The sequence below is a fragment of the Parasteatoda tepidariorum genome, chromosome 11 (genome assembly GCF_982258835.1).
Source record: "Parasteatoda tepidariorum strain Cologne lab strain chromosome 11, Ptep-v5.0, whole genome shotgun sequence".
Classification (NCBI taxonomy): domain Eukaryota; kingdom Metazoa; phylum Arthropoda; class Arachnida; order Araneae; family Theridiidae; genus Parasteatoda; species Parasteatoda tepidariorum.
Genome location: NC_141765.1, coordinates 79435234 through 79454000, shown reverse-complemented (window position 1 = coordinate 79454000; position 18767 = coordinate 79435234). Strand labels below are relative to the sequence as shown.

At 29.9% G+C, this 18767-nt stretch overlaps 1 protein-coding gene across 4 annotated transcripts in view; it reads left to right on the top strand.

Moving 5' to 3' along the window:
- LOC107439885 (uncharacterized) overlaps positions 1-18767 on the top strand; it is a 65554-nt gene that overhangs the window by 4519 nt on the left and 42268 nt on the right. Inside the window, exons 2-6 of one of the 4 annotated variants that reach the window (XM_087154985.1) lie at positions 5683-5735; positions 9769-9814; positions 9893-10322; positions 12863-13092; positions 18579-18740. In XM_087154985.1, the coding sequence (XP_087011111.1) occupies positions 9775-9814; positions 9893-10322; positions 12863-13092; positions 18579-18740 (862 nt within the window). In that variant the 5' untranslated portion in view covers positions 5683-5735; positions 9769-9774. Of the gene's footprint in view, positions 1-5682; positions 5917-9768; positions 9815-9892; positions 10323-12862; positions 13093-18578; positions 18741-18767 lie in introns of all 4 variants that reach the window. The other 3 variants (XM_087154986.1, XM_087154984.1, XM_087154987.1) reach the window with 3 other exon arrangements.

Below are 18767 nucleotides of genomic sequence, written 5' to 3'. Positions count from 1 at the left end.
TGATATGTACATACATTGATACAATACAAAACAAATAACTATTCAAAAATTGTAATACACACGCATGATCGTGCGTAACACACGTTGGACTCGGAAGGTACGAAACAGCTGTTGCAGAATATAAAAAAAAGGGTTAATTGAGGGTATGGTCCCTTCTTAAAGATATACAGGTCTTGCAGTGTGATTTCATACTTGAAATAAGGCAGTTTATTATTTACTGTGACAATTTCCTGAATTGTTGTGTGGCAATATCTCAGCTTCTGACTGACAATGATAGAACAAAACATTATCCAGTGTTACACTATCACACTATATACAATTTCAACTAAAAAAAGTTAAATTTATGTATAAAATTATAGTTGCATTTATTATAAAAGTAATTTTAAACATACATTACCACATGCGTTCGTAAATTTAATTGCTACGGATAAAATCCGTTAATTTTGATTGAGTTTTTCGTTTAAAATGCAAACCAAAAAGGAAAGAGATTTTACTGCTTTCTCTAAAAGTCAAGTGGCTTCGAAAATCACCAACCAAGGTTATTTCCCTCATAAAAGGGGTTAACAAGTTTGAAATGGTGTGAATTTTTTGGGAAATAAGGAAAAAGTGGTTCTCAAAGAAAAGTTGGTTAAATAGAAAATTGACTGCGCTATTTGGAAGAAGAAATTTAAAAAAAAGTTCTTGGCTCCTCGAAAAAAATCGCAAAAAGTGAAATTCGCTAAAATGGAAGTAAGTTAAACAGAAGTTCGACTATATGTCATTAGAAATTCATAATAATTTTGTGATAGCATTTTTCCAGGATTTGGTGAAAATTAGATTGGGAGTCTCAAAACTTCTAATTTCTTCTAGCTTTAATGCAATTTCTTCCCTTCTTTCAAAGCATTTTTCATCTTTCAAAATTAAAGAGGATAATCTTATGGAGTACAATATTTGTATCGTGCCATCAATTCCTTTTTTAAAATGACTTTTTTTAATGTTTCAGTATTAATAAAGATAATTACTTATTCTAAAAAAACATTTTTTTAGTCATTGCGTATTTAGCTTTTAAAGACTCAAAATTAACAAAATTATACAGATCCAAAATTACAATTAAAAATTTGCACAACTTGACAACTTTTTCTTGATAATAAGTCATGTGTCAGTTTTCTGTTTACTACTGTGTTAAACTAGATTGTGTTTCTGATTAAATAAAACTACAATTTAAATGTAGATTACTCATACCTCATAAATGTCCTTATAACGTATAAAAATCCATTAATAATTATAATTTATTTTTCAAATTTCAAGAGTGGGAAATAGAAATTTTTTTATAGCATATATATGAATAGCACGTTGCATTACATTTTATGAAAAGTTTTAACCAAGCTGGCTGGCTTCCTGTATTTGAATCATGATTTAAATTATGATTCAAATGAACTGATTTTTTTTAAGGAAAATCTCCATTCAGAATTTTTAAAGGCATTTTAATATAACAGTGTTTTTGCTTTTTTTGTTAATTAACATAGTTTTATTGAATCTATCTATATATAAAATATATAATATATATATATATATATATATATATATATATATATATATATATATATATATATATATATATATATATATATATATATATATATATACATATATATATATATATATATATAGCACAATAAGTAAATGCAAAAAGTACAAAAGGTAAAAAGAGGAAAGGAAAATTATTCAACAAAAGAAATAATAAAAATCAAGGTAAGAAATATAATCTTATCTTCAGCTCACGCGATTATATCCCTAAAAAAGAGCTTTCAAATAGCCAATTCAATATAGCCAAAGCAAAATATATCAATACAATAGAGTGAGAGGCACTCAAAAAATTTTTCGAAACAAAATACTATAGAACACAATTAAGTCTGTGTTTCCCAAACTTATTACTTTGTGTACCCTTTCTAAATTTTTCGTAACGCTGTGTACCACTAATAAAAAAAGGAATGTTTTTTTTACTATAAAAAAAATTGCACAAAAGTTAAAAATCACAACTGGCAGTTGACACCACTAATTATTAACTGTTAACTCTGCAAAAAAATAGCCAATAGAAAAATACGTAATCGTAAATTTTCATGGCTAGCTTTGTTTTAAAATAAAATTTTTTGAAATTTTCGTTTGTTGCAAGATATTTTGCATAATAACGCGTACCCCCACTAAACTGTTCCCGTACCCCAGGGGGTACGCGTACCACACTGTGGGAAACACTGCATTAAGTAATGAAAATCACGTAAGAAACAGAAAATTGTTTTAAAGAAAAACAGAACAAAACTTAATAAAAGTTAATTTTCTAAAATCATTAAAATTGTACAATTAAATATCAACCTTATTAATTGTAAATTTCTCAAATTATCCAGTATAATATTATCTAGTATACATCCATTTTCGGGCCCATCCTTGGCAACTAATGACATTAAACGGGCATCAGTACTGCAGTAAGAACTCACTATGAAACAAAATCTCTCTATTTACGTTTTTGCGCATCCGTCTTCATATTTTGTAATCTGGCAATCTTATTGCGAAAATATTTTAATCGTTCTTGAAAATTTTTCTGTTCATGTAAGTTCATTTGAATTCGCTACTCGCTTTATAAATTTCGTTTTATGTTTTGTCCTGTTTTTTCTTTAATTTTTTTTTCTGTTTTTTACGTGGTTTTCATTATTTAATGTGTTCGAATCCATTTTGTTTCAAAGAAATTTTTTGAGTGCTCCTCATACTATTTTATTGCTATATTTTGCGTTGGCTACGCAGATACAATATTCGAAACCACTTTTTTTGCTGATATAATCGTGTGAGCTGATGATAAGATATATTTTTTTCCATGGATTTTTATTATTTTTTTAGTGAAATAATTTTCCTTTCTCTTTTTCTCTTTTTTCATTATTTTGTAATTTTTCCCATGTTCTCTCTACATTTAGAACTTATATATATATATATATATGTATATATATATATATATATATATATATATATATATATATATATATATATATATATATATATATATATATATATATATATATATATATAAATAAATATAACGAAAAAGTAACAAACAATTGGGGGATAAAACTAAAAAAAAAATCCGAAGAAAAAGGAGAAAATTTTTTTAAAAATCCGGAAAATAAACGATACAATCTTTTCATCAGCCCACACGATTATATCCGCAAAAAGGAGTGCTTTCTAATATTGTATCAATATAGCCAAAGCAAAATATATCAATACAATAGTGTGAGGAGCACTCAAAAGATTGTTACAAAAATTACAACAAAAAGAGGAACACAAAAAGTAAAAGTAACACGTAAAAACAGAAAACAAAATATAAAGAAAAAACAGAATAAAACATGAAACGAAATCTATAAAGCGAGTAGCGAATTCAAATGAACGTACAACAACACAACGGAAAATTTTTTCAAGAATGATTTAAAATATTTTCGTAATAAGATTTCCAGATTGCAAAATATGAAAACAAAAGCTCAGATTGAGCGTAACTAGAGGAGTTTTGTTTTAAAGTGCGCTCTTAATGCATTACTGAAGTGCGTTTGATTTGTTAGTTACCAAGGATGGGCCCGAAAATGGATGTGCGCAAGATAATATTATACTGGATAATTTAAAGAAGTTGACGCGCTTTATAGATTATGTTTTATTCTGTTTTTTCTTTACATTTTATTTTCTGTTTTTCCGTGTTATTTTTACTTTCTGTGTTCTATTTTTAGTTGTAATTTTTGTAAAAATTTTTTGAGTGCTCCTCACACTATTGTATTGATGTATTTTGCTTTAGCTATATTGATACAATATTAGAAAGCTCTCTTTTTTGCGGATATAATCGTGTGGGCGGATGAAAAGATCATATCTTTTATTTTCCGGATTTTTAAAAAAAATTTCTCCTTTTTTTTCGGATTTTTCTTTACTTTTATTCCCCAGTTGTTTGTTATTTTTTCATTATTATTTCCCCCCCCCTTTTTTTTCATATGTCTGTAATTTTCCTTTGTTTTATATTCATTTTGAACTTAATTAAAAACAAAATCTAGCTTTTGTCACGCATTATAAATGTGATCCCTTCTAAAAAGACTTTCGTGTGCCAGTGTTTTTTCTTTTTTTTTTTTAAATAATAAAAAATCCAATTTTTTTTTATTTAAATCAGATTTTTGAATTTAAATAGGAAATTTGTATATTTTATTTAGATACTTTAAGAATTTTTTTTTATAATGAGCAAAAATTTTATAGATCTTGAAATGCCATTTCAAATGTGTTATGATTTATTGTATTTGCATATTTACACTAAACAACTATTGGTACTTTGCTAATTGAAACTCTACTACTACTACTATATATATATATATATATATATATATATATGTGTGTGTGTGTGTGTGTGTGTGTGTAGTTAAGTTTCAATTAGCAAAGTATCAATAGTTATTTAGTGTCAATATGCAAATACAATAAATCATAGCACTTTTGAAATGGCAGTTTAAGATCTAAAAAATTTTTGCTCGTTATAAAAAAAAATTCTTAAAGTATCTTAATAAAATATATAAATATCCGATTTAAATTCAAGAAACTGATATAAAAAAAAAAATTGGATTCTTTATTATATAAAAAAAAAGAAAGAAAAAACACTGACACACGAAAGTCTTTTTAGGAGAGAACACATTTACAATGGGTGACGAAAGCTATCTTTTGTTTTAAATTAATAGCCAATCTTACTATTAACCAAGTTCTCATTTTCAATTTACTATCATATTAACCTTTAATTTATAACATATACTTCTTTATATTTGTACAATATATACTTATTTATACTTCAAAAAGTTATATTTTATTAAAAATTATAAAAATAAAATGAGGAAAGATTGTGACATCAAACTATTTTTTTTTCCATTTTAAAACTGAAATAGTTTTAAATTCTATTTTATTGCAATACTTAATTTAAACTTTGCTTTTGGGAATTACAATTTTTTTTGTTGCTGAAGTTATCTGAAAGTTTATGATTCAAATGTAATATAAGAATTTTGTATCTTATTATATTAGAAAAAAAAAGATTTAAATTTTAAACAATTTTTAAATTTATGTTTAATTCTATTTGTTTAAAATAATATATCCTTAAGTTGAATCTAATACTTCACCAACGTAACTTAGTTTCAAGACCATTCCGTTAAAAAAAAAAAAAAAAAAAATCAGATCAGAAAAAAAATCAAAAATTATATACGTAGATGTCAATTTATATAGATTCGTTATGAAATTTAAATTCGTTTAAAATTTAGAAAAACTGTGTCAAACCTATAAGTACTTTTTGTGATTTTTCCCAATCTTCCGTTTGTGAGTGAACTTTTGAGATAACGTTTATTGCTATTGTTAGTGATAGTGCAGAATATTTCGCTTATCACTGTTTACTTTTTGCAGCTTGTGAGTGAGGTTTTAGAATATAATGTGACTAAGAAAGCAATCAAATTTTTCATGTTCTCCCAATGAAAATATGAGGGGTCATAAAATACTTTATAAGTAAACTCTTTTTATTATATGAGGGTAAAAAAATAGTAAGAAGTCTAAGATAATAACAATGAAGTAGTTTCTGTTTAATCCTACTTAAATTCGATAAATATTTTAAATTAAGTTGCTTTGAATGTTCATAAACTCACATTTTTTTCTTCTTTTTAGCCACAATGCTCAGTAATTGAAGCGTAAGATTACTTATATATTTTAGTGAGTTGGTAAGTTATTATTGCTTTAAATGATCGGATGTTTAGAAATGATATGATTAACGATGTATTTATAACATCATAAAACGCATAAGTGGCCAGCGTGTGAAGTAAATGGTTGGAGGTTCGAATACCGCACAGAGAATAGATGTTTTCCTCTGCGATGTGTGAATGTGTATCTGAGGCATCATGGGTAATGTTATATGCCCGGCATCTTACGAGAAGGAGAGCCGTTCAAATAAAATGAATGAAGTAGAATAGACGTAAATACTTACATTGAGTAATAATATACACTGTTAGAATTCTAAAATTAGGGTAAAATTACCGTCTGTCCATCCCATTAACCGTAAAGTTTATAGTAAAGAACGCTTCTTAGATTTACGGTTACGAAACCGCTTACAACTAGTGAGGTTAAAAAAATTAAATACAAATATATACGCTTTTTTAACAATTTACAACTAGCATGGTTTCAAAACTGTAAAAAAGAAGTTGCGTTTAGCAGCTTTATGGTGCTGCAATCTATACGTGAATGAGAGTGTCATATTCTAATTGTCCAGGACAACAAATTGGAAAGTGCAGGGCTATGGAAACTCTTCGTCTGTTAAGAGGAATAGATGAAACATTGTGGTGTCAACGCTAAGATTCGAACTCGCATTCTATCGGTCATGAAATTGGCAAACTAGACCACGCGGCTATGCTACGCATTTAGCTGCGAGGAACTAAGCTTCTTTATGCTAGTTGGTGCAATAAAATTCTGGTTCTCTAACCGTATAAAAGGAAAGCAATTAATAAATGATTTTCTCACAATTAACAGTTTGAATACCTTCTTATTTATGGTTATTTTACTGCTTTGTTCGAATATGGTAAAATAATAATTAAATAAATTGTTATTTAAGCAATTTTTTTCCGAGAAATTTCTAACAGTGTATATTAACTTGCCTTTATAACGTATCAACAAAATATGAAACAGTCACAACTGACTGAAATGAGAAAATATATTTGCATTGAAATACAAATCAGGGCAACATTTATCAGAGCAACAAAATAATGATTTAAGTAATTATAAATAAAACAAAAATTCTTACATGCATTCTAAACAAAAATGCCATCTAAATAAATTTGCGACAATTTACTTTATTTTTCAAGTTAAATTGACCATTAAAATGATTGATCTTTGAATTTATACTTCAAACAAAAGCGTTCCACTCTATTAAATAACATAAGATTAAAATCTTATTAAAATGGAAACTTTATATGCAAAACTATGTTTTCGCCTAAGTTTGTATAAGTATTTATGTATTAGTTAAGTGGGTTCATATATAAATTATGATTAAGGCTATCTTGTTATAAGCTAAATAAGGACCAACCTTGGCTATCTTAGCCATCACATTGATTAAGGCATCCGACTAGTTTCGACAACTTCTTCTTAAAATATTAATACAAAATTTAAGAACTCTAGTTTATTTATTCTATTATGTGTAAAAAACAAGTGCATAAAACAAGCAAGAAACAATTATTATTATTTTCCTTTTATATGACCATTTTTAGGCAAAAATAAGACATATATTAGCATATACAGTCCCTAGCCAAGTTATTAGACGCACTATAAGATTCTATGCAAAATCTTAATTAAGACATTATTGTTTTGACACGGCTGAAACCGGTTTACATTTGTTTATGTTCGTGTATCAATTGGTTAACGTTGTAACGCAATACGTTAAAAATAAATACAAAGTATGTAAAAATTCTCCCTTATAAAAACCCATTACAAGTATGTTTAAATATAAAAGTATTGCCTATAAACTCGTGCAAAACATGCAATTATTAAAACACTACAGTGCGTCTAATAATTTGGTCTAATTATTATAATATATTAATATAATACCTGAGTTAATAAATATTCTATATTTATGTAATATATCGTCTAATTTAACCTATTAATGCACTAACGTAAACAAGTGCAAACCGGTTTCAGTCGCGTGAAATTAATAAGCTGTATGGTGTCAACTGATAATTAAGATTTTACATGGATTCTTATAATGAGTCTAATAATTTGGACGGTATGCTAAAACCTGTAAAAAGATTTCGATCGTCCGAAACAAACATTCTTTTGAGAATTTTATTTATAAGACCATGTTTTGAACAATCATCTAAAAAGCAAGTGCATATACTACAGGGATTAATGCAGTTAATAAAGCAGATTTTTAAAAATTTCAGCTCTTGTCTTTGCGAAGAAACATGCATAAAAAATGGAATTCTACTTTTGTCTTTCAGTCTGTAATTCAAAACATGTGTATTATAATCATATACGCTTATAAAAAATTGTAGACACTTAAAAACAACATTGTGTTTAAGATGGTGAAAAATGCGGGAGAAAAAAACAGATCTTGCGATAAAGGCATTTAAAGACTTAAAATCAGTCGTCTGTCCATCACTGTCATCACTTTGCACAAAAATTGCTATAACGTTGAGAAAAACTAGAGTACAAGCAAAAGTAAAGTATTCTTAGAAAGATAAAAGTATAGAATTTTGCACATACCTTAAAACATATATAGTGGAAAATGAGATGAAAAATTTTTTTCTCATAATTCCTTTTATTAAAATTTCTTTTTAACAATGCATTTGTCATTTAGATATGTTTATTATTTGAGATATTTATTTTAAAAAGGACAAATCTAAGAGTATTGCAACTTGAAACATTTCAAGGAGTAAAGTTAATCGATTTGTGAAGTGAATATACCACTCAGATATGCATAACCTAAGTTGAATTTTCAATATCAGTGAAATAATATTTTTGGTAAATATAAAATTTCTATTTAAATCATTTTTTTCACACTTTTCTGAGAGAAAAAAAAATTGAATCAATATATTTCGAATATTTTATTGCTGCATTTATTACCTATGATTTTTAAAAATTTAAAATTACGATATTCAATTGCATTTCTTTTAACGTCTATATTAATTTTTTAAGTAAAAGTTTTAATCATATTGACGGGGCTTTTTTCCCAAAATAAAAATTAATCTGTAACATATTTGCTACCCATTGGCAAAAAGGGTGTTGTTTTGGGTTTGATTGCGTGCGCACCTTATTTGGACGTCATCACATTTTTCAATTGTGTTCAAGAGTAATAGTAAACAGTGCGAATGCGTCGTCATTGCGTGCATTGCTATGGCGACTGCTGCTGTTTGCTAATTTTTTTAAAATTCTTTTTTTTTCTTTTTATTTTCACCAGCAGGCATTTTTAATGTATTTACACAATAATAATAATTTAAAATATTTTTATATTCTTTTTATTATTAAGTTATAATTACCGTGTTGAGAGTGATTTTAATATAAATATGAATACTGACGAAGGAAAAGTATTTTGTGACGACACGTATCTATGCAGGATTTGAAAACCGACAAGAGGACAAACATCAATTGATACAGTTTTAGCAACCCATAATTTGAAATGTTTTGGCATTTATCGGAGTCAATCAAGAAAAGAAAAAAAAAGCATTTGATTAATGGGTAACCAGTGATCGCAAAAAAGCTATCATAATTATTTTTTCTTATATTATAAAACTTTTATAGATGACATTGAAGAAAGCAACGCTTTGTATTGTTTAAAATTTAAACCATATGCTTTTGCATATTTTAAGATTATTTTTTCTGTTATAATTTATGAGAAAAAAAAAACAATAAAGAAAACATTTGAGTGATACATTTTCTCTAAAGATTCCGTCATCTTTATATGTCATTTGAATCCTTGTCAAAAAAGTAAGTCGAAACTATGCAAGAAAAAACGCTATCGAAATATCGCTAATTATGAAGGAAACTATATTAGATTATTTATTCAATTAAACTCAATGATGTCGTCGTTTTAATCTGGTCAAAATGCTCGTTTAAGAAAATAAACGTGTTTAAAGAGAAATGAATACAACTTGAAATACGTGTAGAGCACGTAGCTTCGTTTTTTAAACATCTGTTTTGAAAATCGTTTTTATTTTAAAGTATAGACTAATGTATCCTAATAAATTGCTAATTTTTTTTTCTATACTTTAGATTGATATGAATATCAACATGAAACTAATTATATCATTTATTCTTGGTAAGTAGTCATTCAGTAGTTAGCGTCTAATTTATTTATATGAATTGGTTTAAAATATTATTTTACTTTTTATTTCAGTGTCTGTGGTTCAATGTTTTAGAACTTATTCTGAGATTGGAGAATTAAAACGCTGTTACGAGAATAAAGTTAACCAACGACTCACAGATGAAGTAATAAATGGTCAAACATTACCTTTACCCAACTCCATAGAAACTTTTATTTCTCTCGTTGAAAGGCTCGAAATATCCTACCCAAATGCTCAAGAACTGATTCGTCGATTACTCGTGAGCTTTCGAGTGGATAACATTCCGGCTGATTTACGTTTCGAAAATCCAGTCTGGGAAGCTAACAATGAAGTGGAACGGGCTTTTTTCTCAATTGATAATTTCAATGTTGTGTTTAAGAAAGAAGATCTTACAGATGATGAAGAATGCGCTCTACATTTTATGCTCTCTCATACATTCAACGACACTCTTACAGGTTCTGAGAATGATGAACCTATTGGAAGGTATTTTATTTAAATAATACTCATTACAGTTCCTGGAGATATTATTAGATGCATTCAAATCTTAATAATAAGGTGATACTAATACAGCTTTATTGCACTGAAACCGGTTTGCACTTGTTTGCGTTCGTGTATCATTTGGTTAAACTAGACGATATAAAATATAAATTCGACGATTAGATAAATTAGACGATAGATTATATAAATATAGAATATTTATAATATCAGGTATTATATTAGTATATTAAAATAATTAAACCAAATTATTAGACGCACTGTAGTTTTTTAATAATGACATGTTTTGCACGAGTTTGCTCGCAATACTTTTTTATTTAAACATACATGCTATGGATTTTTATTCGGGAGATGTTTATATACTTCCTATTTGTATTTATTTTTGACGTATTGCATTACAATGTTAACCGATTGATACACGCACGTAAACAAGTGCAAACCGGTTTCAGCTGCGTAAAAACAATAAAGCTGTATAGCATCTCCTGATAATTAAGATTTTGCGTAGAATCTCATAGAGCGTCTAATAATTTGACCAGGTAGTGTAATTTAGGAGAAGATTGATAGTAGTTGTTTAAAGCAAAGCAAATTGATACTTAATCATCAAATATTTAATTATTACTTTCCATACTACGCATATCTAGACATTGTCAATGAAATTATGAAATGTTATTGAACAAGTAAAAATAAATGCCCGTTGAAGGAAAGCGTTCGTCCCGCAGTGGACTGATCGTTAAGACACGGTTCCCAGCAGATCACCGAAGTCAAGCATCACTGACTGCGGTCAGTGTGCGGGTGGGTGACCACTTGGATCAGTCTGCGTAGGGACCGAGGGTGTGCGGTATTGGTCCTCGTTAAACTGTTCTACCGTAAAGTGCTCGACTTCGCGTGCAGGTCGTCGGGCTACCGAAGCAGGGGTGCTATCCCCTCTGCAGAGGATCAAAATTGTGATGGCATGTCTTCGGATCATCCTCAGGGATGTTTCCCAGACAGTCGCCAATAGCCCATAGTGCAGCTCTAGTGCGACGTAACTGAACAAATCAAAGGAAAGCGTTCATTGAGTCAGAGAATTTCTATAAATGTATTGGCAACTGTTTTGTTTTTTGATTCAGCATCATCTCGGTAGGGCACTGAACCCATGTCCAAGAGGTGGTGGGTTCGATCCTTGCCGGCACGCTAAATCTGTAGAGTCGCAAAGTCTTCCATGTTCCCATACCAAATCAAAAACTCTGGGAGTACTGTTACAGGAGTTTCCTTGTCTTCTGGATTGGTTTAAATTGACAAGGCTACGGAGTTGAACATTAGTAGTCGTAAACCCAAAATTGGGTCGGCTGTTCAGCGACAAATATAAAATAAAATACAAGTTAGCAAAATTTTTAAAAGTATTATGAGCATGACTTTTAAGTATGAAATGCTTTTGAAAATTCAAAACAGAAAATACGTTAAAGCATATTACTTGAAAAGTTTGGGAAAATAATAGCCTCTATATGGTGTTAATGGTTGGTGCCACCAGCTCAATCATTGCAACTATGGCTGATTCATTGCAACTCTGGCTAATTCACTGAAGACCTAATCCACTATAACCAAATAATGGCACACAAAATAATGGCACATATAATAATGGCAGAATCGAAAATCGCATCTTCTGAAAATCTGATTAGTCGATCAAAAATTTCATTGATTATAAAGTTTGCCTATTTTTTATATGGATTTCAAGGCGTTTTTCTTCAACTGTGTATTATAAATAAAAACGGATTTATGATTCTAAATACAAAGAGTTCCAGCAAAAAAGTGAAAGACGTTTCAAAACTCAATATTAGAAAGAATACAAGTTTCTTTGTCTCACGCTTTAAAGTCTGTTAAACCAAATAAATTCTTCAATTGCGATTAGTTAAGGACATTTTTGTTCATTTTTTTTTAAAAAATATGTGACAGTATGGCTTCTTTTCTTTACAAGGTTTAAAAAAAGAGGGCGAAACTTTCCATCTAGATAAGTGAGACATTGTTTCCGGCGGAACCCAATGAAGCCATACCTCAGTCGATAGAAATAAGTGTTTTTAAAAGTATAAAAAGTACAGTTTGTACTTACATTTCGAGTCACGTTGCACCAAAAATTAGTATACATATGTTGGCTACATGAAATGGAGTTCAATTTTACTATATTTTGGTATTTTCAATGAAAGAAATGAAAAATAAGCCATTTACCTATCTAAATAAGTATAAACTTGAAGTCGTCCCGATGCACCGAGACTGAGTTGCAAAGAAAACATGTAGCCGTAAACAAATATCGTTTAGTTTACAGTCAAAGCTTTGTGCCTTTTGCCAAATTTTTGCGCAGTCAGTTGCATCATGGAAATATTTCTCGATCATACTTCCCAATTTATGGTGTAACTGAAATAAAATGATCTTTCATTCAACTAAACTTTGATATAATAAGAAACTTTGCACCAAATAATGGTTGAGATTTACCGAGTTTTTGTTATAGTGTAGCTTAGTGTTTTTAAGCCAAATATATAATCCTTTCATTTCAGTGAACAGAAATTTTCTAAACATCCTCGAGAATATGGTGTAATAAGCATTCTTGGCAAAAAGAAACAGGCAGTTGCTCTTGGAAAAGTGTTACTCGGCATCTATGCAGGACTCTTAGGCAATAATCGAGATATTGATGCAACAGAATTACGAAGAAAAATAAAAGGATCAGGAGTTGATGATCGCTTAAATGGAGTGAAGCTTAATCGATTAAGTTCAGTTACAATTGCAGGTATTAGGTTCAAGTATATTTTATTAAAACAGATTATTTTGAAGAAATTTGTCTTTAGAGTTACAGAACTGATTTTAAACGCATTTTAATATTTAAAACTCCCTAAAATGCTAAGTTAGACATGATTTATTTTAGGATGTGAGTTGATTTCAAGTCCTTAACTTATAAGAGTCGCTCATGAATTTAGCTAATATCTATCTATCTATCTATCTATCTATCTATGTATATATATATATATATATATATATATATATATATATATATATATATATATATATATATATATATATATATATATATATATATATATATATATATATATATATATATATATATATATATATATATATATATATATATATATATATATATATATATATATATATATATATATATATATATATATATATATAACAACAATATTGTAACATGTGCTTAGCTGATTTCTTAATGAACGGTGATGTTATGGATGGCTTGAACATGCAGCCGCATCCTCCGGGCCATTTTCAAAATTAGTAATTTTATTGTTAAATATTCATTTTTTTAAGGAATTATTGCTGAGGAGCACCTGATTAGCTAAATTAAAATATACTTCTTATTATTTATAAAATTTCGATTTTTTTTTATTGAAGCAGTTCATGTTTTTTAATAGATATTTTGTCTTTATAAGTCTTGTGTTATTTTCCTCTTTAACAATTTTCATAAATATATTTCTTCGAGTACTATTGCCCACCTACAGTCAATCCTACAACTGCCCTAGCAACATATATATCTTGGCCCCAGTTGGGCTCGAAATTGGCTCACTATGCGTCCTATATGAACATGGTCCGAGAGACCAATATTGGGATATCTAGATTTTTTGATATTGGTACTATGCAGTGTGAATATCGGCCTATATAGGGCTTATACTGACTGAATAAGAAAAATAAATTATGATTACAAAATATCGGGTGAATCTGACAATTCTATATAGGGCTGCTTGTAAAGTGGCAGTAAAATATTAGGTGAATTGGACAATTCTATATAGGTCCCATACTGGAAAAATATCGGCCCTTTGAATCCTTATTGAACTAAGATTCGTGAATATTGGTCCAATGAGGGTCCATGTTATTTTGCTGCTAGGGTAAAGGCAATCAACATCTGTTAGATAAATAAATCTGCTAATTCCTTCCACACCTTCAATAACTTTTCTTTACATAATTTGAAAATGATTCTAATGGTTTATCTGCAGGGACAAAAGTAAATTGTATGCAAACTTCAATTTGTGATCTAAGTTAAACTAAACTAAACTCAGTGGCGTCCATAGTAAAACAGTAAGCTCATAGAGGCTTACTGTACCCATCTCAATTTTCTTGACCTCGGGCTCTGGGGTGCAGGAGCAGATGTTCCCGTTGGGTGGTCAGCCAAAACATGTAACCCCCACTATTTAGTCCCCAAGCATGCTTGGTACTTATTTTATCGACCCACTGAAGGGATGAAAGGCTGATTTGTGATCTAATATTTCCAATTAATACAGAGTATAGAAACTTTCGTAAATCTCTAATCAGTTAATCTTTTGCTTACCTTTTGCTTACGGCTGGTACAACTGATGATTCAGAATAGTAGGTGCTTTCAGGAGCCATAAGCAAAAGGTTAAACTTCTGCTCTGTCAAAGCTAGTTTGAATTCATCCTTGAAAAGCTCAATCTTCTGAAAAAATGCCTTTTCATTAACCTTTTGCTTGCGGCTGGGACAACTGATGATTCAGAATAGCAGGTGCTTTCAGGAGCCATAAGCAAAAGGTTAAACTTCTGCTCTGTCAAAGCTAGTTTGAATTCATCCTTGAAAAGCTCAATCTTCTGAAAAAATGCCTTTTCATTAACCTTTTGCTTGCGGCTGGGACAACTGATGATTCAGAATAGTAGGTGCTTTCAGGAGCCATAAGCAAAAGGTTAAACTTCTGCTCTGTCAAAGCTAGTTTGAATTCATCCTTGAAAAGCTCAATCTTCTGAAAAAATGCCTTTTCATTAACCTTTTGCTTGCGGCTGGTACAACTGATGATTCAGAATAGTAGGTGCTTTCAGGAGCCATAAGCAAAAGGTTAAACTTCTGCTCTGTCAAAGCTAGTTTGAATCAGTGGCGTAGCGAGCTTAACTCGCGCCCGGGGCACAATACCTTTTTAGCGCCCCCCTATTCGAAAACTATATAGTATTATATGTAAAATATACTCCCGAATTATTAAATAAATAATGTTAAATAAATAAAGTCATGTAGGCTCAAGCTAGACTTTAAATTTGAGACAAAAAATGCAGTTGAGAAAACAAGACTAGATTCTGAACTGTATATGATCATCTAGAATTAGTTCAAAAGATACCTATTATTTATTTTACATACTTATAAAGAAATATTTTAAAAACACGCATTAATAAAACAATAAAAAAGTAAATATTATTATCTCTAAAGGGATACATATATTTAATAATAATATAATTATAATACATTAATAAAACTAATTACTTAGTATAAATTTTCCTTGCTTTTGATGAAGCAAATTTATCAATAATATCATCAAAGTTGATAATTACAAATTTGTTTCTTTCCACACTTAATGTTAGGTCACTTAAACGATCTTGTTCCTTCGTAGATCGTAGATACGTCAAAATTAATTTTAATTTGTTGAATGAACGTTCGCAGCTAGCAGTTGATACTGAGATAGTCAGAAGTATTTGAAGTGCCACTGTCAAATTTGGAAAAACATCTTCTCCATACGAGATTATAAAAGTACGGAGTTTTAGGTTCAATTTCTTTTCTACTGCGGAGTAACATTTTACAGTCACATATTTCGATAAAAAGTTCTATTCCATTGAAATCTGTATTATAAAATTCGCCCAAATTCTTGCAATTTTTTTTCAAGGTCGTTATCAACATTATCCTCGTTTAATAAATTTTCAATGTCTAGTAGAAATCCAAATGTGAAATTAAGGTCACTTAATCGTGTAGGTACATATTTCTTGTTGCAGGCGATCAAGAACGCTTTTCGTAAAGCGAGAAATTTCACTTTCTGTGGAAAAAACAACATCTTTAGCCAATTCTCCGAGCATTTTGCGGCGTCTTCTTACACGTATTGTTGCATCAATATCCCATTTTTCACAAAGAGACTTCGCTTTTTCTATTGCCTCTTCACAGAGCTTGTCTCGAATTTCGGGTAGTTCAGTCGCTAATGATTCAAGATCATTGAACCCTTCTCTAAAATTCATTCTAGGATCTTGTAATCTTAGCTGCACACGATCAGTCCTCCTTAAGATTTCATATTAGAAATGAACTAAAGTTATGAAACTAAAAGTTAGTATATTTTGAAACAGAATTGTAGCTTCACTTCTGGTGTCCCTTGTAGTGGTAGTGTCCTCTGCTAATTTTTCAAATAGTTCTACTATATTCTCTAGCCCATTGATGATAACGCTAACAGCTTGTATTTTGCAGTTTTTGTTAAAGCATTTTTTAATAATTTCCATTGTAACGTTGAACGTGAGAAAAACAGATGTATGTTTTCTGTGGTCTGCAGTTTGTTAAAGAAATTTCATCGGAATTAATTATTCTATAATTGTATTTTTGATCGAGGCTGCATCTTTAGCATGTATTTCAATAACCCCCCCCCCCCCCAAAAAAAAAAAAGATTTTTTGAAGGAAAGTTTTTTATTGATAAAATCAACATCTACATACCTAACGATTTGGGACATTTGTTCTCGATGAGAGATATCAGGAGTTGAATCAAACTAAAGCCCATAATATTTATTTCTTTTGATATCGTTTATTAGTTGATTTCGAACTGTAGATGCCAGAAGATGAATGAATTCATTTTGAATCTGTGTTGACAAATATGAGACAGTTTTTGGAGTTTCTGTGGCATGTTAAAGATGATTTGCTAGTAGCGGATCAAACTGAGCTACAAGTTTAAGTAAAGATAATAGGTTTCCAACTTTTGTACCAACTTGAAGTGCTAGTTTTTTAACATGACTTCATTATTTGTTTCATTACTTACCAAGAATGCCTTGAATGCGCGAAATAACTTAAACGTTAATATTTCGAGTATTTCCCTAATTTGTTGCAGACTTCCACAACCTGTCGTAAGTATCAAAGATACGTATAGTCATGGAAAAAAGTATCCGGAAGGTAACAAATAAGGAATCATTTATTTTTTTAATATAGATATTTCTCAGGCACACAACAAATACGGCGTTTGCGTTCTTTCCTAGAAACGGCAAAACGCTGTATTTGTAGTGTGTCTCCTTTCGATCCTTTAGTTGTTATTTTCCGGCTACTTTTTTCCGTGTACATATAAGTACATTAGAGTGTTATTGTTATCGTTTTAACAAGCGTAAGCTACATTGCGTTTATGGAAATAAAAATAAATATTGTTCTGAAAGAAAGAATGTTTGTACTTTGTAAACTTCAAATATTTTTTATAACATATTGTTTCATCAGACGAATCAAGAAAGGAGATAATTTCTGTAACCACACAGCGTTGATGCCATAAGGAAGTGCTTGTCGGACACAGATCGAGTCAGCCCTGCCAGTAGACAAGACGTGCCATTTCTATTATGAATATATTATTACACTTTGAATTAGACTATTAGTGTTCCTTTTTATTTATGAATTAACATTTATTATATTACACTGGCACTAAAATTAAAATCTATTTTCCAGAAACCAATTATAATAAAAATAAAAATTATCCAGCAATTTTTTGTTTTGCGGACCATTTGGCGCCCCTTTGTGAGTAGCGCCCGGGGCATGATGACCCCCATTGCCCACCCCTCACTACGCCACTGGTTTGAATTCATCCTTGAAAAGCTCAATCTTCTGAAAAAATGCCTTTTCATTAACCTTTTGCTTGCGGCTGGGACAACTGATGATTCAGAATAGCAGGTGCTTTCAGGAGCCATAAGCAAAAGGTTAAACTTCTGCTCTGTCAAAGCTAATTTGAATTCATCCTTGAAAAGCTCAATCTTCTGAAAAAATGCCTTTTCATTATCCTTTTGCTTATGGCTGGGACAACTGACGATTCAGAATAGCAGGTGCTTTCAGGAGCCGTAAGCAAAAGGTTAAACTTCTGCTTTGTCAAATCTAGTTTGAATTCATCCTTGAAAAGCTCAATCTTCTGAAAAAATGCCTTTTCATTAACCTTTTGCTTACGGCTGGTATAACTGATGATTCAGAATAGCAAGTGCTTTCAGGAGCCGTAAGAAAAAGATTAAATAAACTGCACTCTATTAAACCTTCAAACTTATGAGTTTTTAAATTAGTTGCCGTATATGGAGTTTTAAGCACACGATAAAAAGTTTTCAGCACGACACTATAGTGTGCAAAAAATAACACTTTTTCCGACAGCACTAAATCTATAGATATCATCCTGTTTTTGATGTAAGAGTCATTTAAATTTTTCGCTAAATTTGTGTAAATTTTTATTAATATTTCTGAGAATTTATGTATGTAATATTTTATTTTTAGATTTGATAACTCTTTATATAAAAGATCCAAATCGTAAAAAAAGTGAGGTGTCTTTCATGCCAAATGGAGATTGGACTGAGACATCGTGTACTGTGGAATATTTGTTAGAAGACAACAACAGGCGCCTTATTTCAAACTCCCTTCTCAGGGGCGCCATTGATGGTAAGGCATAATACTATTTATATTAAG